Source organism: Gymnodraco acuticeps, unplaced genomic scaffold, assembly GCF_902827175.1.
Source record: "Gymnodraco acuticeps unplaced genomic scaffold, fGymAcu1.1, whole genome shotgun sequence".
Lineage (NCBI taxonomy): Eukaryota > Metazoa > Chordata > Actinopteri > Perciformes > Bathydraconidae > Gymnodraco > Gymnodraco acuticeps.
This window is the reverse complement of record NW_022992230.1, coordinates 23,469-50,000: the sequence shown is the minus strand read 5'-3', so window position 1 is coordinate 50,000 and position 26,532 is coordinate 23,469. Positions and strand designations below refer to the sequence as shown.

The window sequence follows — 26,532 nt, the reverse complement described above, 5'->3', positions numbered from 1 at the left end:
TTTGCATTCTAGAAATCCCCCTGACATCATTGAGTGACATGTTTATTGTCTTTACCTGTGTGTTCGCAGAAGAGAACCTGTTGGGTTGCTTTACCTCCACCTGAGGATAGTAGTTCCACATTAGTTGGGAGGAGAGATGCCCTCAGGTGGCTTCAAGTGATTTAAAGGTCCCATGTCCCAGGTTTTTCTGCATGTAAACGGTCTGCAGAGTCACAAACCCTCAAAGTACACCCTGTAGCGAGTAAAACTCTAACACAGAGAAGACCTGTCTGTGCTGCCCCAGAACGCCCCGTTTACTTCTTGGGTATAATGACGTATTTCGGGTATAGTGACGTAACGTAACGGCTCCGCAGATTGGTCCACGTTTGGACCAATCCGCGGAGCAGTTACGTTACGTCCGCAGAGCCGTTATGTTTGGACCAATCCGTGGACTTCCTCACACACACACACTCGGCGGGACGTTGCGAGGCTCGCTGCTGCGAGGAGCGGGACACTGTGAGCTGGCTCACTGGTGTGGGGTCGGCGAGACAGCGAGACACCGCGGAACTCAGCCTGGGCACACACACAAACTCCCAGCCAGGCTGCGGGTGTGTGTGTGTGTTTCGGGCTGGGTTTCGCTGTGTCTCGCTGTCTCGCAGACGGCCACTGGGCTCACAGGGGGGGGGGGGGGGGGGGGGGGGGGGGGGGGCAAGAGCTCCAACAAGCCGTGTAGGACAGAGAGTGAATACACATACTTTACAGAGATGCTGTATGAGAAACCAATGTGAGTTTGGAACATTGCATAATATAAATCTATTCTAGTCGACCTCAACAATGGAATTATGATCAGTAGAAATGGGCGTGACATGGGACCTTTAAGGCTCTGCAGCTTTGATAACATGTTTGGCTTTATTTGCACACACAAAAGCCAGATTATGAGAAAGTAAACAAAGGACTTTTAATGCGCTCTATATTAGATTGTGATTTGTTTTACATGTTTGAGGTGGAAGTTTCAAATAGTCCCAATGGGTTTATGCCTCTTGCTGCACTGGATATATTATCATGTGTTATCTTTGTTTGTGCAAATAAACCTAAACCATACCTTTTTTAACTGAGGATAAAAAATTGAAACGTCATTAAGAAAAATGTATTAATAATTAATAAATGACAACAAGAAGGTGAGAACTTTCCAATCTGTAGTCAACAAAAAGGGCTGTCAAACGGGGGGGGTGATCCAACCGCCTTCTGGAAAAGCTTCACAAGTACGTCGGTACGCAAATGCACTTTGTGACACAAGTGACGGTACGCGTTTCAGATTACGCACATAACCTGCGTACCAGTTATGTGCACCCCTGTACTACAGCAAAAGTATTCTCCGTCGGGACTTCCTGCAACAACACCACGCCGTTATCTTGATTCTGATTTGCCAGAAGACATTATCAAAGATGTTCTATTGAGAAGACGATCACTACGTGACAAAAGTTTTCAAATCCGTTTCTGGTCTTCGGTATTTCCAGACAAGTGGCTCCTGAAATCAATCTTACTAACTGCTGTCTGTGCAATTTACTCCGCGAGTTGGCGGACTTTATTTTGCTTCCTTTAACATCATTTTTCATGGTGGGGCTAAGCCATTTATTGGTATGGGTGTAGCCTACCCCAGCCATACCCTGGCGCTGCCACTGGTGGGATGTATTCTTTCACACACACATACGGGTATTGGGCCGAGGGCGACACCGTACTTCCGGTATCTGCCGTTTTACGCGAGGTGCAAGCAGCCGTACACCGTCTAGGTGTTGCTAAGCTTCCTGTACTGAATATCATAGTCTATTGCCTTAATCAATATCTAGTCAACTCTAAAATACCACATATATACAATGGCATGATAATATTATTGTGACAAGTGGGGTATTCACCTGGTGTTTCCAGAAGATAGACGTAGATGCAGCCAAAATCGACGAAGGCCACTTTCGAGGGTCGTTTTTCCATACATCTGCAGGCAGTCTGTAACAACCCACACAGCTCTAGTTTACGCTGGTAACGACCTAGAGCACACCCCTCAAGTCCAGAGATGTAATCCGAAGACATGCAGCGATTTCTTCGGTCGTTAATTCAGAAAAAAAACCTAGTGCGCTCTGCCTTGCTACGTTAGCTAGCTGTTTATATTTGCACCTCCAGGATATTTGCACCTCCAGGAAAATGGCGTATTTATATATATATATGGCGCGCATTGCATTGTGGGTAGCTCGTGACGTCACTGTGTGAAAGAATGGGGCGGGCCATTCTGCATGCGTTAAATGCGTTAAATATTTTAACGCAATTAATTAAAAATAATAATTACCGCCGTTAACGCGATAATTTTGACAGCATTAAAATAAACGCAAATAAATTATAAGTTAGCAGAATAATTACGGTTTCAAATCCTCAAGGGACCTCCTGTAAACAATACAAATGTGGGAATTATTGATTGAGAAGGAAACAACTGGTTAAACAAAGAGCAACTCAAGAACACTGGAGCTGAGAGTTCTCTGAAGGGAATATTTTTGGTATATTGTAGCATCAGTAAACCATGCCCTAGTTTACTGATGCTATTTCAAAACTGGTTTACTCTTTACTTTAAAGGTCTCCGAACAATCAAAATGCACTATCTGATGTCTTTTATACATAAAGATGTGTCCCCGATGTGTCAGTAGACTCACAAAGTGTCAGAAAATAAAGCCTCTCTCTTTTCCTCCGTACCCACATCTCTAAAAACGGGGGAACAACGGAGCTGATCCAGATTTGAGTCCGATATGACGTAATATCTGAAATGTGAGCGGGCTTTACGCCCACGGCCCTATCAGAAACGTTGCTATCAGAAGCAATGAGACGTGTTTTGGACGTAATGTGGTCTTTGTTTACATTAGCAAGCATCGCTAACACTCAGAGCTAACTTGTACTGGAGAGAGTGTGTGTAAAGAAGCAGGAAATACAAAAAGGAACTCACCTTGTGGTAAACCTGAGAGAGAGAAAGCCTTTGAGCTCCATAGTGTTTCAGAGATAATCCTTGATGTGGTTTTGAACAGGATGGTGTTTCATCACGGCAGCATTTAGCTGAGTTTCTGCTGGTAGAATTCTGATCAGGCATTAGCTCCGCCCCCTCTTTTAAAAAAAAATCTACTGACCCAGAATCGGCACTTTAGTAACAGACTTGAAATGAAGGGATAAGAGGGATGTCTAAAATACATGATCTGTTTGGTATTTTGAGCAAAACACTTCATACACATGTTTTTTTATAAACTGTTATATATCTGAGACCTATAATATATGCCTAAAATAGTATAACAGGAGACCTTTGACCTCATTTTCTCTACTGCTTGTCGCAGATCTTTGAAAGCCGTCAGTCATGTCCACCGGCAGCAGCGTGAGATCGTACAAGGAGCGCTGCGTGGACCCGGTGGAAAACAGACTCCCTGATCCCAGAACAGTGAACAAAGCTCACCTGAAGGACTCTAACGGGAAAGAATCAGAAACCATCGGCTTCATCCCTGGTTCGGCTGATCCTTCATCTGCGACGCAAACCTGCAACCCCTGCGTACCGACAAACAGCTGCAGGAGTTTTGTGTGCAGCGTCTTAACATGTGGACTGTATCGAGTCTGCCAGAGATCCATCTTATCTCCGTGCATCAAGGAGAGATCCCCGGATGAACCAGAGAGCGTGAGTCTACCATCTGTAAACGCAGGAGGAAACAAAGAAGAGGAAGACGACGAAGGAGATTGGCTCGGCGACGTCTGCTTCGCCGGAGTAAAAGTCAACACTTCAAGAGAGTATTTAGATGAAGATAGATCTCAGTCGTTTGTGGTTTCAACCGGTGGTCAGAAACAGGCGTCGCTGCACGAGTCCATGAGGTTTTTGGACTGGGAGGACGGAGAGGAGAACGTGGATTCTCTGATCACAAAGAAGCTGCTGGAGCTTTACTCTGAGTATCAGATCGAGGAGTTGGCCAGGTGCACGACAGACTCTGTGTTCCTGAGGAAGAGCAAAGCCATCAACCAGCTCATCAACTCTCTGGCAGAGGAACATAAGATGGGAGAGCAGGAGGCAGAGTGCAGATTGGTGAGAGGAATCATCCGCATCAGCACCAGAAAGAGCAGCAAGAGGAGGCCGAACGTCTCTAAGGGGGAGAGGACGATGTCGGACAGCGGCAACGAGACCATGAGGGAGAGCGACTCATTTTCATTCAGCAACAACAGTGAGATGGCTTATTTTAGTAAAGAAACGACGTATGAAAACACGCCTGAAACCATTACAAAGCTGCTTTTCTTCCGGCATGACTCTGTTTTTCACTCTGTTTCCTCCAGATGACTACAAATCAAATCCAAACATCCAGATATCAGAGCTGACCTCCTCGGACCAGTGTGCCAGAGAGATGTGGAGGGCCAACGGAGGTGAGGAATCACTCTTTTAACTCCTACTCTTGTTTTTATATGATAAGGGAATGTAGCTTTGGTTGCGTGTCATTCAATTATTTCCCAGTTGTTTGGTTAGCGGCTGTGAGCAATGTGAATGTTTTGTTTTGCATAACTTGGCTGGTGAAACAGGGGAAGTCCGTCCTGCGTGTGCCGTAAGTGGTTTGACTTCCTGGTAAATTCATTTCCAATTTAAATCGTGTGCTTTTAGAGACAAGAAATCAGCATTTTATTTTATTTTCATCGGGATACTTTTTTTTGTTGTTTTTCATTCCCCTTTCGTCCTTTTTTAAATGATCTTCTCTCTAGTGTCTCTACTTTGACATGTCTCCAGGCTTTAATGTTCAAAAAGCTCTTTATTTTTCTCATACAGCCAAAAAATGTGATGCAGCGTTACTATACTTCCTTTTTCACCCTTTGTACATGATTACCCCTACAAAAAAACACAATTACAATTTAAATATTAATCTAATCATTTATCAAAATCAGACGTTAAACAGGACACATTCTGCTGATGTTCAGGTGTATATCAGTATGTAGCGTCTCTACTTTAAAGAGTCCTCTCCTGCTGATGTGCAGGTGTATATCAGTATGTAGTGTCTTTACTTTAAAGAGTCCTCTCCTGCTGATGTTCAGGTGTATATCAGTATGTAGTGTCTCTACTTTAAAGAGTCCTCTCCTGCTGATGTTCAGGTGTATATCAGTATGTAGTGTCTCTACTTTAAAGAGTCCTCTCCTGCTGATGTTCAGGTGTATATCAGTATGTAGCGTCTCTACTTTAAAGAGTCCTCTCCTGCTGATGTTCAGGTGTATATCAGTATGTAGTGTCTCTACTTTAAAGAGTCCTCTCCTGCTGATGTTCAGGTGTATATCAGTATGTAGCGTCTCTACTTTAAAGAGTCCTCTCCTGCTGATGTGCAGGTGTATATCAGTATGTAGTGTCTTTACTTTAAAGAGTCCTCTCCTGCTGATGTTCAGGTGTATATCAGTATGTAGTGTCTCTACTTTAAAGAGTCCTCTCCTGCTGATGTTCAGGTGTATATCAGTATGTAGCGTCTCTACTTTAAAGAGTCCTCTCCTGCTGATGTTCAGGTGTATATCAGTATGTAGCGTCTCTACTTTAAAGAGTCCTCTCCTGCTGATGTTCAGGTGTATATCAGTATGTAGTGTCTCTACTTTAAAGAGTCCTCTCCTGCTGATGTTCAGGTGTATATCAGTATGTAGCGTCTCTACTTTAAAGAGTCCTCTCCTGCTGATGTTCAGGTGTATATCAGTATGTAGTGTCTCTACTTTAAAGAGTCCTCTCCTGCTGATGTTCAGGTGTATATCAGTATGTAGTGTCTCTACTTTAAAGAGTCCTCTCCTGCTGATGTTCAGGTGTATATCAGTATGTAGTGTCTCTACTTTAAAGAGTCCTCTCCTGCTGATGTTCAGGTGTATATCAGTATGTAGTGTCTCTACTTTAAAGAGTCCTCTCCTGCTGATGTTCAGGTGTATATCAGTATGTAGTGTCTATACTTTAAAGAGTCCTCTCCTGCTGATGTTCAGGTGTATATCAGTATGTAGTGGCTCTACTTTAAAGAGTCCTCTCCTGCTGATGTTCAGGTGTATATCAGTATGTAGTGTCTCTACTTTAAAGAGTCCTCTCCTGCTGATGTTCAGGTGTGTATCAGTATGTAGTGTCTCTACTTTAAAGAGTCCTCTCCTGCTGATGTTCAGGTGTATATCAGTATGTAGTGTCTCTACTTTAAAGAGTCCTCTCCTGCTGATGTTCAGGTGTATATCAGTATGTAGTGTCTATACTTTAAAGAGTCCTCTCCTGCTGATGTTCAGGTGTATATCAGTATGTAGTGGCTCTACTTTAAAGAGTCCTCTCCTGCTGATGTTCAGGTGTATATCAGTATGTAGTGTCTCTACTTTAAAGAGTCCTCTCCTGCTGATGTTCAGGTGTGTATCAGTATGTAGTGTCTCTACTTTAAAGAGTCCTCTCCTGCTGATGTTCAGGTGTATATCAGTATGTAGTGCCTCTACTTTAAAGAGTCCTCTCCTGCTGATGTTCAGGTGTATATCAGTATGTAGTGTCTCTACTTTAAAGAGTCCTCTCCTGCTGATGTTCAGGTGTATATCAGTATGTAGTGTCTATACTTTAAAGAGTCCTCTCCTGCTGATGTTCAGGTGTATATCAGTATGTAGTGGCTCTACTTTAAAGAGTCCTCTCCTGCTGATGTTCAGGTGTATATCAGTATGTAGTGTCTCTACTTTAAAGAGTCCTCTCCTGCTGATGTTCAGGTGTGTATCAGTATGTAGTGTCTCTACTTTAAAGAGTCCTCTCCTGCTGATGTTCAGGTGTATATCAGTATGTAGTGTCTCTACTTTAAAGAGTCCTCTCCTGCTGATGTTCAGGTGTATATCAGTATGTAGTGTCTCTACTTTAAAGAGTCCTCTCCTGCTGATGTTCAGGTGTATATCAGTATGTAGTGTCTCTACTTTAAAGAGTCCTCTCCTGCTGATGTTCAGGTGTATATCAGTATTTAGTGTCTCTACTTTAAAGAGTCCTCTCCTGCTGATTTTCAGGTGTATATCAGTATGTAGTGTCTCTACTTTAAAGAGTCCTCTCCTGCTGATGTTCAGGTGTTTATCAGTATGTAGTGTCTCTACTTTAAAGAGTCCTCCCCTGCTGATGTTCAGGTGTATATCAGTATGTAGTGTCTCTACTTTAAAGAGTCCTCTCCTGCTGAAGGTTCAGGTGTATATCAGTATGTAGTGTCTCTACATGTCTTCATGCTTTAATGTTCAAAAAGCTCTTTATCGTTCTCAGCCTGTGCTGCAGGACCTCTTTTCACCCTCTGTCTGAAACCATAGCCTGGTTGGTTAGCTGGGCGGCTCTGTTGTGATTGGTGAACCACTTAGAGATGTCCCGCCCCTTAGCCTATCACGTACAATGTGTTGGAGCTGGCCAATAGAAGCGCCAGTGATGTCCCTTTGTCCATGAAGTAAACAAAGGAGTCTAATGGAGGCATTTTGCAGGGATCTTAGCGTTTGCAGACCACGCACAAAAACCTATTAAAAAAGCATAACAACAGAGCCTCGTTAATAAATGTTTTTTTCACACCACGTTTAAAGTCTTTTTTTACCTCTAAGTGTTTAATGATTCAAAGTTGGAATGCACTGAATAGTTGAGGAACTTATCGATATGCCAGGATTAACCTTTTTTTTCCGTCTTTTTTTCCAGGTCGTACCTCCAGCTCCTCCTCTCACGCGGAAACAAACTCCTCAGGTGTGCCTCTCATTCGCACCTCTGTGAGAACATGAGTCCTGCAGATTCTACGCTTGAATTATTATTATTCGTCCTGCCGTGTCACCAAGGTCACGCTATGGGGACGTTGAAATGCGACACTTCTTGCACTCAGGAGACTTTCTGAGCCCGGCTCTCTGCAGGAAAGAAAAAATATGAAAAAGCTCCACATTGTCTGAAGGACGTCGGTGAACTCAGGGTAGCGTGTAGATATTTATGCTTGGAAATATAATGTGTATATTTGAAGGATTGCCTGATAGAGCAGGTAGATATCAGCAGCAGCAGTTTCACCGTGCCTTCGTCCTTGAAGGAGTCATTGCTCATGAAACCTGACTCGTTCGACTCGCCCCTTCGTTTTTCTCTGCTTTTTTGTTTTGCAAAGATGCATTTCATCAAATTGTACACATCTTATATTTGATTTTAAACTCATTTGTGTGACTTTTAAACTGTATTCAAAGCTCTTAATTCAGTGGTTATGCTTGACATATTTACAGTAATTTATGCTTGGGTAGTTTTGCCATATTTCATATTAATGTGGCTAAAGTGTGAAAAAATGAAGTAATACTGTTTTGTTAGGAAGGAAAAAGCAGTTTTGTTGAATGGCTCAAATCCTGTTCTTTTAAACGTTTCTTTTTGCCTGGAAGTACAGAAATACAGAAACCAAAGAAGTTGTACTTTAAGACATGGGACTTTCAAAAAAGCCAAAGAAGTTGTACTTGTTCAGTGCGTAATGAACCAAACTTTGTCTTGGACACAATTTGCTTTGGTGTAATTGCATGATGACTATTGCAAACAACTTTTAAAATGCTTGTTTCCTGAATGGAGTTTGGTTTCGATCAGAGCTAAATGCTAACACTTTAGCCGCTCAATTATCCAGTGTCATCTAAATCAGGCATTGAAACGGCAGCGTGATCTTGTTTTAAATCATTGATATCTTCATAATGTGTAACTTTAATATGATATGAACTCACCGCCACTTACAATGTATATTATTAATTAAGGTACAAAAGAAAATACATACATATATCTTTGTGTCTTTGTTGTCATGACAACCAATTCAACTTATCATTGTTGTCCAGACAAGTTGAAAGCTACAGAAAAAGTGAATAACTGTGCCTTGAGTCAAGATGTGTCTTCTTCTGTGATGTCCAAACAATGTGTGTGTTTAGCTTAAGTATAATAACATGAAGCGAAACGGCATTTTCTATGGCCGTCCTGTCTGTAACTCATATCTCATAAAATGTTCTTAAATCTGCTGTGACCTGCAGCTAGACTTCAGGTTGTATCCAGTGAACTATAACTTATTAAGGACATTATCTGAGGCTGACTCATGAAATGAAAGTCTGTTTTGCATGTGGTGTTTGCTCCTGGGTGCTGATGGGAATTTTGCCAGCTGACTCGGTGGAATTTATCTGTGCTTCTTATCAGCATTTGCTCATAGTGTAATGTTGCAGGTAATACACGTATACAGAACTCTCCAGATTCTCACAGCATCTACTCTCTCGTCTTAGCATACAGAATAAACGACTTATGTGACAGGATAGTTTAGCTAACTAAACCACACAGCATGTTTTTAGTGTGTCAGGAATTTGGCTTCAATGTGGTTTTTAATAAAATGATGTGAAACTGGTAGCTCTGGTTTTGATCCAGGAACATACATGCAATGTCAAATTGATTAATGTGTCATATCAACTGTCAAATAATCGTTGGATTCATACTTTGCATTTTGTTTGCGTTCAGAAGGTTTTTCTTATATTGCTTGTACTCTCGCCAAGATTTCATATTTCCTGCAAAGATGTGTTGTGCCTATATTGCCAGTAACCTATCGTTTAACTGTAAAAACAATAAAGTAAATTAAGTAAAAGTGAAAGAAGATTTTATTGAGTTTTGTTCGCCACATATGAACACATGCAGGACTCAAAAGTTCCAGCATCTGGAGAGGACACCAAGTCAGCTATCATTTTAGATATAAGTAAGTTGTATATTTACAATGCTTAATAACCATCATCGACACATGATAAAGCATTTTTTATGGTGACTTACGAGATCAGGTATCATATAACTTGATAATTGCTGTACACAGATTTTTCTTTGCATGGATCAAGTCCCATGGTTGTAATACATTATATTTTTTGATTTTTCACTCTTACAATGCATTAAATGTGATTAAGGTTAAACAATATCATTTAATCTATGCATGAACAACACTTACAATTGCATTTGTTCAACAGAAACTGGAATCCCACACTTTTTGATGATGAACAAGACAATTATAGTTGTAATTCATGTATATTTCCCCCAAAAAACAATATATATAGTTTTCATTTCATTGTACACATCTGAAAAAATAATAATATGTTAATATGTTTTATTGACATCTTGAATCATATGATTACCAGTATGTTTTTTATACTATTGCTTTATATTAAAAGTATGAATTATGAATTACTTTAAGATCATTTTTTAATGTTATTTATTCACAACATTGTGGCCATAAACTCACTCAGCTCACATATAATAATAACGGGCTACTTTCCTTGCCTTTTCAAATGTAAAAAAGTGGTTTAAAATGTATATTTACGATGAAAAATCAAAATGTTTTTGGTGTTCTCTAGTCTAGAATATTCTTCCTGCAGCACCTTCCTTTCCACCCTGAATCAATACTCTCACCTCATTGGATATTTCAACTGTCATTCAAAATGTCTCCTTCCAATTGGTCAAGTCTCACGTGGGCGGGTTTAGTTTCCAGGAAGTGAATAACGTGACTACGGGCCTCACGTTGTCGTTAAAATCTACTTTTTGCTTGTCATTCTCGCAACTAACGTTTAATTTAACCGGTGTTAAAGACACCAACATGGGGGACGAGGAGGACAAGTATGACGGCATGTTGCTCACTCTGGCACAACAACAAGAAGGAGGAATACAGGAGGTAAGTTAGTGTGTTGATAACATGTGGAAGCTACCATGCTAATATAGAAGCTAATGCAGTTAGCCTGTATGCTAACATGCGCCTCTCGCCTGTATGAGGAAAAAACGACTATATTACAGTTTTAAGCACGTTTTGTAATGATTATCTGTAGCTGAATAGATCATAACTTTACTTGTTTAATACATTGGATGTTATGTTAGATTTGGCATACAAGAAACAAACGTTTTAGCTCTTGTTAAAATCAACATTTATTATGAAGAAAACATCAAATTGACAGGGTTAAGCAACAATTATTATGATTATCAATAGCTGAACACACCATTACCTTACTTTTAAATAAATAGGATGTTATGTTAAACGTTGCATACAAGAACCAAATAAATTAGCACCACATTTCAATTTAATCTCGTTAAAACTCGTTTTTTAGGGTTAATATTCTTTGAAAATTAGTATAATGTTAGATAAATATACCTCAAACATCTAAACATTATTATGCAGCCGTGTGTTGTGTGTGTGGGGTCAAATCTTCTGGAACAATCTGAATTATCTTGGTACACACATTTTCTAATTATTGAGGATAACTAAATGTATTATTATTAACATTAGGCTGAGACAGTTTTTGAGGAATATTTTCTTCTGCAGTAGTGTGCTACTATGCCAAATTGTAATATAAGGATTAAAGAATATTATGTGTAAAATGTAGAATATGTTGTTCATATTCAAACTAACCATGAAGATGATGAATACCAACAATGCTCAGTATATAATGAATCTGTGTGACATCCTTTTCTTCTTCTCTCAACAGTTAGTAAACACATTTTTCAGTTTCCTGCGCCGCAAAACAGATTTCTTCACCGGTGCCGAACCAGGTGCTGCAGAGAAGGTAAGAAATGCGACTTTTAAGAACCGTGCATCAGAGCTATACCTCAATTTATACCTCATCTCTTTGTTTTTCAGCTAGTCAAAGATGTGGTCGTCAAACACAATAAGCTAGCGATGAAGTCCCAAAAGGAGAAGCAGGCGAAACTGGAGAAGGAAAAGAAAGCGAAAGCTGAAAAAGCAGAAAAGTTAGCGGAGGAGAAGAAAGCAAAAGAAGACGGTCCAAGGATTCAGGAACTGACCGATGAAGAAGCAGAGAAACTTCAGTCTGAACTCGACAAGGTGAAACCCCAAAGCCTTGAAGCTCTTGTCAGTGGAAACTAGGGCTGTGCGATTATGGCAAAAATCATAATCACGATTATTTGGGTCAATAATTGATATCACGATTATTTTGACGATTATTCATTGACCATTTATTGAACTTTAAAACAAATAATATTTTACCAATAAACAAGATCAAATATGTTGGAGCGCACTTCCAAAACCATACTAAACATATATTATTAATATGATAAATAAAAATAAATTAGACCAAAATAAATGAAATCAAATATGATGCAGTGCACTGTCACAACCTACTGAACACTCCTTAACATATAGCCAACATGTTGGTAAAACATATTCAACATATTCCACTCAGTTAAACGTTGAAGGCTGGCAAACCGTCATGGTCCAGAAGTAACAGGAAATAAATGTTGAACTACAATTTAAGACCAAATAAAAATGTTTAGGCCACCATGGCAAATGCTGGTAGGGCTGCTCGTGTCATCTCTTAAAGATGTTTTGCAAGAAACACCAGCCTGTTTACATGGTCTAGTTTCAGAGATGAGCGCAGGCAGGTGACAATATTGCCACCTGTACTGAAGACCCTCAGCCACGCCCCGACACATGGGGTGACGCAGGCCAATCACAAAGCTTTGATGCGTTCAAGTGCATTATTTTGGCACAGGAAGATTATGTTACAGGACATTAACGATAAAACAGAATATTGTTGTTCTATTTTTAGACACATCTCGCGATCGACTGGTTGGGCACCCCTGGGCTAGACCATAGGACTGTTGTGGTCGCAAAGTAGTCAGCTGAAGCTACATCTCTCTCAACTTCCCCACGGCATTTGTCATATAGCGCAGGCAGCGCAGACCTGCTGAAATAATACCGAGACGGCATCGCGTAACGCTTGTCCAACGTGTTGACAAGTTGCTTAAAGCCCTGGTTGCTAACAGTGCTAACTGGGCACATATCTTAGCGATGTGAAATGTAATGGCAAAGTACTTGCAAATAGTGGAAATAGTTGTACCCTTCTTTTTAACGAGTTGCTGCTCTTGTTCTGACATCTTCGCTCGCGCTGAACACTCACAACACATGTCACTCCCACGTGGCCGAGTGGGCTTTTAGGGAGGGGCGAAAGGGCACCCAGCAAAATAATCGTATTTTGTCAATTATGCTGTTTTCATAATCGTCGCAAGCCATAATCGTAATCGCGATTAAAATACGATTAATTGCACAGCCCTAGTGGAAACCATCATGTATTACACAAGTCCATTACACTAGTGGCTCAGTCAGTAGGGGCTTGGAGCTGTAGGGTCGCCGGTTCAAGTCCCCGACCAGACCTAAAATATGGAGTGTGGACTGCTACTTGGAGAGGTCCCAGTTCACCTCCTGCCCTCCCGGTTCTATCTATCTACATATTTATTGATTTGTTGTGTGTATTTTAGAAAAAGAACGAAGAGGAGAAAAAGAAGGATGAAACACCAAAGCCTGAACCAGAAAAGACGGACAAAGTAGATAAAGAGAAGGGGGTAAGTGGACAGATCTACAGAGAAACTTTGGTTTGAATCACAGGTGTCAAACTCAAGGCCCGGGGGCCAAATCCGGCCCTTGGTGGATTTAATTTCGGCCCGCAGGATAATTTCTAATTGCTATTAGATCTGGCCCTCCGGTATATTGCTCTCACACCTTCACTCCATCCTGAGGGTCTCCTCCGCTCAGAGCCTGAGCCCAAACATTGATGACCTTGCCCCCAAGATGAGATGCCAAGTATCTGAGCTAGCATCACAGAGCAGCACTGAGTTTAATGGATGCTTCCTTCTGCACTTTCTCTCAGGACAACAGGGCATGTTTGGTTTTCTCTTTGAGGGGAATAGTTTTTAGAAGCTGTTGTTGGCCTGTGGGAAAATGTACTCATAAGAAATGACTCTAAGCTGCAGATAGAGCCGTAAGAAATGAAAGCAGCTGATTTATTTAATGTTGTTTTTATAGGCAATAATTTAAGCTTAGTTAGTTCCAGGTTTAATATGTGCAATAAGTTCTGCAATAAACATTGAACCAGTCCGGCCCTCCACTAGCACCCATTTTTTTTATTTTGGCCCACTGTGTGTTTGAGTTTGACCCCCCTGCTTTAAATGTTTGTTTATTAGCCTCTGCTGACATGTTGACTTTGTTTCCTCAGTCTGAGTCCGATGGAGAGGAGGACGAGAAGGACAAAGATAAAATGAAGCCCAACGCAGGAAACGGAGCCGACTTGCCGAACTACAAGTGGACGCAATCCCTGTCTGAAGTAGACGTGAGTGTCACACTGTTTTTATTTAGCCAGAAACATCTCGTTTTCAAGAGAGTCCTCGCCTATATGGGTAGGTTAAAACAATAGCAGAGAACATATAGGGAGACAATCGGTACATCATCTTAAGAAGCATCTACAGACAGACTTGATTTTCGGTAATTTAAGCTCTCCTATTATTCAAAATGCACTTTTTAAAGGTCTTTTATACATCAATATGTGTCAGGAAATACAACCCTCTCTCTTTTCCTCCGTACCCACATCTCTAAAAACGGGGGAACAACGGAGCTGTTTGGTATTTTGAGCAAAACACTTCAGAGACAGGTTTTGTATAGATATGGCCCTATAATATATTGTTTAAATATAGCATGATAGGTGAGCTTTAAGTAGCACTTTAAGTCTGTTTAGAGCAGGGGTGCCCAACCAGTCGATCGCGATCGCGGGGAGATTCCCAGTCGATCGCGAGATGTGTCTAAAAATAGAACAACATTCTGTTTTATCGTTAATGTCCTATAACTTAATCATCCTGTGCCAGAATAATGCACTTGAACGCATCAAAGCTTTGTGATTGGCCGGCGTGACCCCATGTGTCGGGGCGTGGCTGCTGGGCAGTGGGCACTAGTTCGCTGACGTTGTCCGTGTCAACAGGAGTGACAGTCCGCACACACACAAGACCGCAATTATGGCAGAAGCAAAAAAGCCCAAAATATATAATTTTCACTACAAAGTGGGAGGATGATTATTTTTGTATCTATTCCAATTCAAAGTCCATCTGTCTCATCTGCAATGCGAGCGTGGCTTTATCGAAGAAGGGTAATTTAGGAGCGGCATTTCAAAACAGTGCACAAACGCTACGAGACGGAATTCTCTCCTAATTCTGCCCTACGCTCCAAAAGGGGAGGGGCCTGAAAGGACAGCTAAATGCACAGCAGTCCATTTCCACCAGGCCCAACAACAAGAGCAAGGCTGCTACCAGAGCATCTTATCGTGTCAGTCACGTTCTTGCGAAACACATGAAGTCTTTCGAAGACGGCGAAGTTGTGAAAGAAGCATTCCTGGAGGCTGCGACGCGCTTTTGGGGGACAGTAAAAATAACAGCAGCATTTCAACAGGTTTTTGATAAAAACTCAAGTTTGATACCGTTATTAATCTGCTGTAAGTTTTAGTTTGTTTGAACTTATTCATTATAATTATTGTACAAAATGGTATAAGAATGCAAACTTAAATTGATTATAGTCTATTATCAATTCAGATTAAGAAACTAGTGTTGCTTGCATTCTATTTAAAGGCATTTATTTTTATACTTTACTAAAATGCTACAAAAAAGGGTTTGATTCTATTAATTTTGTCTTTTTTAGACAGCTTTTAGTGTAGCTTCAGATCTGAGTTGTCTTATTAGTAAGCCTAATTTATACTTTTGTAGCAACACTATTTTTATATAATGGCAAAGAAAGGGTTCAGAGTATTTTCTTGTTTCCCTGTGTCATATGTGGCAGCACTGTTCAATGCTTCCTGAAAACATTACCCACTGTAGTGACGTGTGAATAAACTCCAACTCTGTATCAACAACACTGTTGTGTAACTTCAGTTAAATACTTGTATGTGTGTAGATTAGAAAGAGGTAAGATAAAGGATCTGCAGTATTTTATGAAGTATTAATCGTACAAAGGTCAGTTTTATACAAGTAGAAGTGTGTATTTACCTGGTAGCAGGCTGTCAGTAATGGCTACGCCTCTATTTGGACTGGTAGATCTCGACAGACTGTCAACTTTAAAAGTAGCTCTCGGTTCAAAAAAGGTTGGGCACCCCTGGTGTAGAGAGACCAGCTCCCTGAGTTTAATTTCCTGCTGGTTACAAAGCAAATGGAGCAGCGTAACTAAACGCCCTTTTTACCTCCATTTCAACTTAAAGGACAGTTGGCAGAAACAAGTCCTCAGAACAAAGCGGAGGTGGTCCTGTACTTTTCTGACTGATTTTAAATCTACAAATAAGGCGGGAAAGCATCAAGAAAATGCCATGCATACAAAATGTGCTTCTGTAATTTGCGAGGCTTAATTATGTGTTATTACTTTACATTTCAACCAGTGTACATGTAGAACATATTCCCGTAGCCAAGCATGTGTATTTAAATGGACTCGCGTTATCCAGTCTGTACGACCCCAAAGCGCTTTACATACTACGAGTTAACACTCACTCACTCTCACACATACGGGGTGTTTCTCAATGTCGAGTACTCTTCCGAGTCACTTGCTTCAGAAGCGAGGCAAGAATCCTTCCTGGCATTCGGAAAACGAAGAGTGGAACAGGCGAGCAAGTGTTTAGGTGTGCGTCATATGAGAGGCTCCGCCTTACATTTTCCGCCACAGATTTGGGGAAATTGGTCCGTGCGCAAAGCATTGTGGGGATTTTAAGACCGGAGTCTACTCACGTGCAGCCTCGAAGTACGCCGGACTCGGTAGAATTCCAAGTATGCTGGACAATGGACAATGAACAGTCCTTCGGCGGCACTCGATGACGTAGTATGCTTGAAATAGTGGCTCTGGAGCAGCTTTACTCGACATTGAGAAACACCCACTCACTCTCACACACACTCTCACACACACTCTCACACACACTCTCTCACACACTCTCTCTCTCACTCACTCATCGGGAGCAACTCAGGGTTCAGTTTCTTGCTCAAGGACACATCAACATGTTGACTGCCTGGGCTGGGATCGAACCAACAATCTTCTGGTTGAAAGACGACCACTCTCTTTATAATCTTCCTGCAGAAAATACTTTTGCTCGGTGTCGTCTTTTTGCTCGGTGTTGCAGTTTTAATAACCAAGAATAAAACAGACTTTAACTCGCAGTATATATTTTCCTGCAGGTCGTCTTGCCTTTCGATGTGAGCTTCCGCATCAAGGCCAGAGACGTGGTGGTGGATATCCAGAGGCGCACCATCAAAGTGGGGCTGAAGGGACACCCTCCTGTCCTCGAGGGCCAGATGTACGGCGAGGTGAAGGTGGACGAAAGCAATTGGCTCCTTGACGACGGAAAAGTTGTCACGCTCCACTTGGAAAAGGTTTGTGTGTCTATCCTGCAAAATCCACTTCTTCATGTCTCTTCTTCATCAACATGTGTCCCCTCTTCTTCATGTCTCTTCTACATCAGCATGTGTCCCCTCTTCTTCATGTCTCTTCTACATCAGCATGTGTCCCCTCTTCTTCATGTCTCTTCTACATCAACATGTGTCCCCTCTTCTTCATGTCTCTTCTACATCAACATTTTGATGTTGTTTGTCCTGATCCATTTCTATAGAAACTGAAAATGAGCTGATCAGATTTTGGCCACTTTGTGATGTCATAACGATGTTTTGTCTTTTGTAACCATTAGCCAATCAGCAACCAAGGTAATTAAAGTCATCGGTCTGTCTCAAGAGCTGTTAAAACCTAATGATATGCTTTCATTTCAGGTTAATAAAATGGAGTGGTGGAGCAAGATTGTGTCCACAGATCCAGAAATTAACACCAAGAAAGTCTCTCCAGAGAACTCAAAGGTAAATGATTTGACGCTGACGTGTTTCAGGTGTGTTTTACCTGCTTGAATCTGTAGTGAAGACTCATTTCTGTGTGTGTGTGTTTTCTGCTGAGCAGCTGTCAGATCTGGACGGAGAGACGCGTGGTATGGTGGAGAAGATGATGTACGACCAGAGGCAGAAATCAATGGGTCTGCCGACGTCTGAAGAGCAAAAGAAACAAGACATTCTCAAAAAGTGAGTTTATAGAAACACACAGGGTTCGTACGGGTGCTTGAAATCCTTGAAAATGCTAGAAATGTGGTGTTTTCAAGGCTTGATGGGTCACTCTTTTTGAAATATTAAATGTCATCCTTCTGCAGAATGCTGTTACGTAACACACATTTGGTTATAGCATAAAGAACATCTGATTTAATGTGAGGTAGTGAAACAATAATTTGAGTATAAGTATGTATGTAAGCTGCTTTAAAACTCACCTTGAAAGTGCTTGAATTTAACTTTGGAAAGTACTCCTGTTCCTGTTGGCTATCATGAAGCTCTTTTTATTGTCACCTGACCTCTGTGGTGTTTCTTATTGGCTCACACAGTTGAACAGAAACGTTATGATATATATAAAGGTTTTATATGAAGAGACCTGGTTTAGGTCCAGGGACCTGACCGCAGATTAAATATTACTCCACTAGTGTTACCAAGCAGTGCTTTAATCTGCTATAATATCTGAAACCCTCTTTATTGGTCACACGTTTCCATGCACACACCGTGACATTCGGTTTCTGCTTTTTACCCATCCTAAGCTAGGAGCAGTGGGTATTTCATAAAAACTTTATTTTGCGTTTTTTTGTATTCAAAGATATTTTGCTAGGTAGGCATCACCCTGAGGCGTTAAGGTCGGAAAGAACAGACGCTTGAGCTCACACACAAATATGTTATTGACTGAAATGTAATGAGGAATCACCTGAAATATGACTCGGCAGTATTCAGCAAATTTTAAAGGGGACCTATCATGCAAAATGTTCTTTGTGATGTCTTTTATACATAAACATGTGTCAACTCTCGCAGCGTTAGAAAATAAAACCCTCTCTCTTTTCCTCCGTACCCAAATCTCTAAAAACGGGGAACAACGGAGCTGATCCAGATTTGCGTCCGATATGACGTAATATCTGAAATGTGGACCCACGGCCCAATCAGAAACGTTGCTATCAGAAACAATGCCCGACTGTTTTGGACGTAATATGGTCGGTGTTTACATTAGCATCGCTAACTCAGAGCTAACCTGTTCTGGAGAGCATGTGTGTGAAGAAGCAGGAAGTAAAAAGGAACTCACCTTGTGGTATAACCGGCAAGAGAGAAAGCCTTTGAGCTCCAAACTGTTTCAGAGAGAATCCTTGATAATCCATGATATGGCGTTTCCTCACGGCAGCATTTAGTTTAGACAGTAGCTGCCGGGTCCCGCATGAGCTCAGACCCCTCCTCTTTAAAGCTTTATACCCAAATCAGCGCTTTTGTAACAGGAAGTGAAATAGAGGGATATGAGGCATGGCTAGAATGGGTGATCTGTTTGGTATTTTGAGCAAAACACTTCATAGACATGTTTTTTTATATATTTGTATATATCTGAGATCTATGCTATTGCCTACAAATAGCATGACAGGTGACCTTTAAAGCTTGTTTGTGAAGGGCGCTCTTATCATGCTGTTAGTAAAAGTCCTCCTCGGTTATTTTGAGCTCCACTTCCTGTTTCACGCTCGTTAAATCTGCCCGTTTGGTTTTATTACAGTTAAACAATACCTCTGTAGTCAGAAGGCTGCTCTCAGTTGTTTTTGTTGACATAAAGTTCACATGTGTCTATAATAAGAACTGGATACAGCGTGGGAGGCGGGGCCTCGTTCATTCCTATGAGAGTTGCTCATTGGCGCATGAAGACAAAATGGCCCTACTTTTGAGAGAGCGAAACTCACGAAAATAATCATATAATCCGTTCTTATTGTGCATCCATGGGTAAAGGTAAAACTCATGTGGTACTGAACACGTCACATGAACGTGCCGGGCGGCGTGGTCCCGTCGGTTCGATCCACGTTCATAATGCCGAGAAAATAAACACTCAGAATAACGTTATGAGCACATTTTACAACTTGAGGGACCGAATGTTTTAATACGGGCTAAGTGTTCATACTGGGTAGTTTATTTAGTTAACAAAAATTATCCAACGAGTTACAGACGTCTCTTTCCCAATGTTAGTCAATGGGGGAAAAGTGTTTCCGGGCCCAGCGACTGAAGTGTAGTACCGCCGTTTGGCCACAAACGAATATTTTCCTCAGAGTCCCGGCACACTTCCTGTGGGCTTGGTCTTTCATATCACACTTGTTGTCTGTTGCTTCTCATGTTTATTTACTGTGTTGAAAAAATATATCTTTGGCCACATGGCGGCGCTAGAGGACGGACATGTTTTAGGAAATGTCAGAATTTAAAAAAGTAAATAATGCAACCTTTATTTAAAACCGATTTTTCACATTCAGATCAGAGACCTCTTTTCCAAAGTGGGACCAGGAATTAATTGATGACGTGAATAAGGGTTGAACAATCAAACAGATATTATCACAATATTGATTATAGAGAATATCTAAATCGCAGAAGGATTATATTAAAAGGGGGAAATGTGTGTTGATGCAGAAATATGACCACCTACAAATTGTATTTTACAGATTAATAAATCAAATGAATAACATTGTATTAATACTTCTAAATGGAAATGGGCGTACTCACCCAAAAAGTATATTTCCCTTTTTATAATTGTGAAAATTAGTTATATAATATGTTTAATGTTATATTGTATTGAATATTCTTACTTTAAATTATTATGTTAGCATAAACATATATTTTAATTGTATTATTTAAGCCCTAATGTGGATCCTGAAAAATAGATTGATTCTGTATTAAAAGCAGTTTTTAAAGATAATTTAGAAAATAAAACATTTCATTTTTGGTGATTTCTGACTCTACTCTCTGTCTCTGCAGGTTCATGTCCCAGCACCCGGAGATGGATTTCTCTAAAGCCAAATTCAGTTGAGACTGCAAGAGAAAAGCATCTCAACGCATCCCATAATATCACATCGGAGCGTCAGGCTCTCCTTACAGGACAGATTAACATGTCTCTAACATGTCTTTAGGTGCAGAGGTTTGTGTGTTTTTGTCAAAAGATTGAAATGTTCTCCCTTTGCATGTCGTCTCAATATTTAAAGATGTGTCTGGAATTTTTTTAAATAAATAAACTTAAAATCAAATGAATGTGCTTTTTTATTTCACTGCACAATAATATAGATATTAACTAAAATTATATCAAGAGGAACATTTTAAAATCCTTTGTTCCTGCTCACTTTTGTGTTTTTATTTGTGCTATGAAATTGCAAGATTAAAACCTGAAAGAGTTTAGATCCAAGACCAAAGATTTTACGTTTTACGATCACATCCCAAAGTCTCAATGTGGACGGCACTCCTGTCTAAAGAAAGGGCAATGACCTTATATCACTTGTGTGTCAATGAAAATGTTAAGACAAGGTCCAAAAGCACCGTTGATAGGTTGGAAATATTTCAATTGTTCAACCCACAAGGGGGCAGTGTTTCCCTTTTTATAATACAGCCATGAGTATCCAAACTGACTACACATGTGGGGTAAAGTTCTAGAAGACCCAGAGGTGGGAGAAGTACTCAGATACTTTAGTAAAAGTAGAAGTACTCAGATCTCGAGTAAAAGTGGAAGTACTCAGATCTTGAGTAAAAGTAGAAGTACTCAGATCTTGAGTAAAAGTAGAAGTACTCAGATCTTGAGTAGAAGTACCCAGATCTTGTTCTTGAGTAAAAGTAGAAGTCCTCAGCAGGGTTCGTTACGGTCTTTGAAAAACCTGGAAAAGTCATGGAAATTCAAAATGCAAATTCCAGGCCCTGGAAAAGTTATGGAAAACAATATTTGTCCCAACGTTTTGGAAAAGTCATGGGAATGTAACTAAAGTTGCGTCAAACATAATTTACATTTGATCTAATTGCCGAAATAATCTGCAGTCGCGAGCTGTTCTGTGCCATCATGACGCGCATGGTGTTATTTTGTTTAATATATGAAGCGAGAGCTGTGTGCTCGAGTCTTCCTGCCTGTCGGCTGAACTCTGCTGCTCCGGGATGAGGGTCAGCTACATTATCTACGGTGCGTTCGTTAACAGTGCAGAGTCACTGTGGCACAGACTGAGCCGCTGGTGAACAGCTGTTAGAACGGGCCGTTCAGGTGTTCAGAGCAGAGCGGCAGAGCGGGATGTGCACTGAAACGTTTTTCTGTCGCAATATCATTTAAGGAATCGTTGAGCTAGCTAGCATACATTGTCACTATCTGCTAACGTTAGCTTTAGCCTTCGTTTTTTCATAGGCTATAAACAGGTGGTATAAGTATAGAATATTTTCACTAGAGTAAAACTAGAAGTACTCAGATCTTGTAGTAGAAGTAGTTCAGATCTTGTGCTTGAGTAAAGTAGAAAGTACTCAGATCTTGAGTACAAGATAAAAGTACTCAGATCTTGTTAGTTGAGTAAAAGTAGAAGTACTCAGGGTCTTGAGTACAAGTAAAAGTACTCAGATCTTGTAGTTGAGTAAAGTAGAAGTACTCAGGTCTTGTACTTGAGTAAAAGTAGAAGTACTCAGATCTTGTAGTTGAGTAAAAGTAGAATTACTCAGATCTTGAGTGAAAGTAGAAGTACCAGAGTGTAGGAATACTCTACAGTAAAAGTCCTGCATTCAAAATGTTCCTCAAGTGAAAGTAGAAAAGTATTCTCATCAAAATATAGTGAAAGTAGCGACAGTGAAAGTAGTCGTTGTGCAGATTGATCCATTTCAGAATAATATATATGATATGTTTTATAATGATTGATGCTGACACATTTCACACTATGGAGACACACAATACTTTATACAACCTTTACCTCATATTGTAGTATTTCATAACACGTATCTACAGACTTTACAATGCGAGGATTTTATACGTAAGGATCTTTAGCGACATTCAGACTCAGTAACTTCCTCCTTTTGAAATCATTCCCTGTGTGAATGCATTGATCAGAGGAGGGAAGTAGTGTAGTCCAAATACTTCGTTACTGTACTTAAGTACATGTTTCTGGTATCAGTACTTTACTCCACTACTTATTTTCCTGACGACTTTGACTTCTTACATGTTGAACCCAAATACCTGTATTTTTAAACACGAGTATCTGTACTTCTACTTGAGTAAAGGAAGTGTGTACTTCTACCCTCTCTGCATTGAGTGACATGCTGTCTGAACCCTGAGGATAATCAGCATGCTGCCACCAATGAGCAAAGACACACTTTCTCACTCTGCTCACACTGGATATCATGCTGTTCTGCTAAATGTACCTTCAGTGAGGACCAGTTTGCTAACAAGTCTTTCTGCTGGTGTGACTGTGAGGCTGTCACCATCACTGTGGCGACTGCAGGAAACATACATTAGCTTATACCGGCTAGCAACTCCTCCTAATGTGTGAAATTGCTCATGTAGTTCAAAAACACTCCTCGGACAACTGTCGCATCTGGATAAGAGTTTACGGCAAAGGGCTTGATGGATGAAGACAGAGCGAAGTGAAGGCTTTTTGATCTTTAGGTTGTGAGTTCTTTTTTGCAATATATAGCATGGTAGATGTGGTAGGGAACAAAGAACAAAGAAATGGTGTCATATATACGGTGACCAACATGTGCAAATGTGCTATAACCCAAAACGTTTACATTAGGAGAAACGCACTACCTGTTTAAAAAACACAAATGTGCCGAAAACACATCGAATTATAGAAACCATTTTCACCAACTTGGTCCTAAGTTCCTGAGTTTCTGTAAATCTTCATGGGTTCCTGCGAAGGTAAAGGGCCACAAATTGCAACCAAAAAAATCCAACTTGCATTTATTGACACACGTGGGATCGAATCTTAAAGCTGAACAATCGTCTCTGTGGCAGAGTTTAGTCTGTCTCATAGCTGTAAGAGTTTGTCAGTAATATCAGAATGAGTCATGTGATCACATTGTTAAAATAAGCCAATAAAACGTACATATCAGTTACGTTTCCAGTGACTGTGACATGTGATCTTATTAAGTTGCAAAATGCAATATATTCTGTGGATAATAGGAGCCTAACTTCCCAAAATAGATCCAGGGGAAATTGTGATACTCTAATTTAACAGTACCAGTCTTACCTAATAGGGCAGGCTAGTCTCAGCAGTACTTCACTATGAGATATTTATGAATGTATACTCGTTAACTTCAATCAGAACTGGCCAGAAACGTATCTGAAAGAAGAAATACAGGAACCTTTAAAAGCCAGAGTGGCAAGATTCAAGGCTTTTATTGTCATGTGTACATAGTGTAGTTATGTCAATGAAAATCTGAGGTCACAGGCTCCTCCAATAGTTCAACACGTAATTACAAATAAAATAGAATAGAAGTAGTATCTTAACTTCCCAGAGAACTGATGGGATATATTTCTGTGTGATGGTGCGTTCAGGAGGGCAACGAGGAGGCGAAGTCTGCCTCAGCTGACAGCAATTTCTCACCCAGGTACCAGAATTTCTTCATTAACGAAGACACACAGACATCACAGGGTTTTTGGGAGGCGGTCTGCAAACATCCCCCCCCCCCCCCAACCAAAAAAATCATCCTCCTTCGCTGACTCGCTGTTCCAGACTTGACAACTTGTTTTTTGGCAGCGGCTCGTCGTAAATCAACTCTGAAATGTGACTCACCGTCATAATGGTGGTGTTTGCCGGAGGCCTTCTGTCTTCTTCCAGAGGGGTGAGGGCGGATCATTCCTGGAAGAGGAGGACGGGACGTGAGGGCAGAGATGAGACACTGATATCATCCGTCACATTTAGATTTGTACTTATTGGTCTCACTTGTAAAATGGGCGTATCGGGGAGCTTTTGTAGGTTAAAAGAGAAATGCAAAGTCAAGGGAAGGTGAAGGGGGGGCTTATATTACGAGAATTAACTTAATTATAAGAATAAAGTCAAATATTTACATGACAAATAACTCAGATATACTCTGACTTTAAAACTGGAATATACTCTTAGATTATAAACTCATACGATTGCACAAAGTGAAGAGTTTGGTTCTTTGTAAAAAAGATGAAGTAAAATATATTTTACTTCATCTCAGAGAATATCTTTTAACATGTTTACATACATTTGTGGATTTTCACAACAGCTTTATTCAATTCAAAACCTTTATTTATCCAGGTAAAATCCCATTGAGATCAATGATCTCTTTTTCAAGGGAGACCTGCAGCAGTAGGTTCCACAAGAAGACATAAACAACAGAACAACAAAAGGACATCATACAGCAAAATGTACAGGGATTACAATTTACATATTTAACCACAAGTACAGGTACCAACAGCATCTGATTTGTAGCATCCAACCGAGCTTTAAAAACATGTAGTGGTACTAGCTTGGTAATTTCTCCATTCTTTTTGCAGACTGTTCCATGTTAGTGGAGCTGCACATCTAAAAGCTTTCTTCCCTAAGACAGTCCTAGCACTTGGCACATTTAATAAAAACCACAGCATGCGATCTCAGGCAATAAGTACTTTCAATTCGCAGAGAGATCAGGGAGCAGATATAAGATGGTAGTTTATCCAACATGGCTTTGTAAATGAAAAAGTACCAGTGACTGAGCCTCCGTACAGTAAGTGATGGCATAACCGCCTTGGTATACAGGGTACAGTGATGCGTAAGTGCTTTACAATTTGGTCACAAATCTCAGTGCAGCTGTGATACGCAGCATCTAACTTGCTCAGGTAATTGGCAGGTGCATTCATATATAACAAATCACAACCATAGTCCCAGCACAGGTCAAAGGTCACAGAGCCTTTTCCTGGCCTCAAGCGAGAACAGGGACTTGTTCCTGTAAAAGAAACCTAGCCTAACCCTCAGCTTTCTAAGCAGGTTATTGACATGAAGTTTAAAAGTGAGACAATCATCAAGCCAGATACCCAGGTATTTGTAACAGGTAACCACTTCAAGTGTTATTCTTGCGTAGTTACAATATCTAAAACAGTTTAATGTTTTTATTCAGAATATAAGCGGTCTATAACGCGGCGTCCACACGGCGGCGTACGTTGAAGCTTGCCGGTGGGCGTGTCTGAAACTTGACCAACAACCAATCACATGACTCTCCCGCCCCGGACACACAAGCATGCAGTTTGATTGGCTAGAGCTTGTACTGGCATATGATTTGATTGGGCTAGAGCTTGGTACTGGCATGTGATTTGATTTGGCTGAACGCTTCCGTCGAAGCTTCAAAAGTTTGAACATTGCTCAACTTTTGAAGCGAGCAACGCGAGTAAAGCGGAAGCGACGGAACCACAATGCAGTTCGGCAAAGCGTGACGTCACGGTCGAGTTTCAGACACGCCCACCGGCAAGCTTTCAACGCATGCCGCCGTGTGGACGCTGCGTAATACATAAGGCCATAAAGCCAGGGAATTGGGATAACATTCAAAGAAAAATAAAAACAGAATTAAAGAATGAAATTGGTTAGTTTGAGAGACAAACATGTGGGATATTCTCAGAAGATGGAAGTGGTTGAAAAAAAAACACAAATAACGAGAAACAATTTATTTTATAGCCATGAAAGAATGAAATCAAAAACACTAATATAGCATCACCTGATTACCGTACATGTTACAGTTATTTGATCCTTGCATGGGGGAAGCAATGTAGTGACTTGAGAAATAATAACACCATTTTACAAATCAGTTTCTTGTTAATTTGAGACTTTCCATGTCATTTTTTTTTATTTTATTTCTCATTAACTAATGCTTTTTTCTCATATAGCTCTCTTTTTCCTCCTTACCCATAATGACCCTATAGTGAACATATATCACTACCATTA

The 26,532-nt window shown here is 40.5% G+C and overlaps 2 protein-coding genes across 4 annotated transcripts in view; both read left to right on the top strand.

Annotated features, from left to right (window-relative positions):
- kdf1b (keratinocyte differentiation factor 1b) overlaps window positions 1–9,580 on the top strand; it is a 27,817-nt gene extending 18,237 nt beyond the window's left edge. For all 3 annotated transcript variants that reach the window (XM_034206125.1, XM_034206124.1, XM_034206123.1), the window contains exons 2-4: window positions 3,342–4,208; window positions 4,318–4,404; window positions 7,658–9,580. In XM_034206125.1, the coding sequence (XP_034062016.1) occupies window positions 3,362–4,208; window positions 4,318–4,404; window positions 7,658–7,737 (1,014 nt within the window). In that variant the 5' untranslated portion in view covers window positions 3,342–3,361 and the 3' untranslated portion in view covers window positions 7,738–9,580. The remainder of the gene's footprint in view (window positions 1–3,341; window positions 4,209–4,317; window positions 4,405–7,657) is intronic.
- An 867-nt stretch (window positions 9,581–10,447) lies between these two features.
- nudc (nudC nuclear distribution protein) lies at window positions 10,448–20,883 on the top strand. Its single transcript, XM_034206118.1, has 9 exons — window positions 10,448–10,649; window positions 11,455–11,532; window positions 11,607–11,810; window positions 13,244–13,327; window positions 13,978–14,091; window positions 16,955–17,149; window positions 17,540–17,623; window positions 17,721–17,839; window positions 20,618–20,883. Exons 1-9 carry the CDS (start codon window positions 10,575–10,577, stop codon window positions 20,667–20,669), a joined length of 1,005 nt encoding a protein of 334 aa, XP_034062009.1. The 5' UTR covers window positions 10,448–10,574; the 3' UTR covers window positions 20,670–20,883.
- The last annotated feature ends 5,649 nt before the right edge of the window (window positions 20,884–26,532 follow it).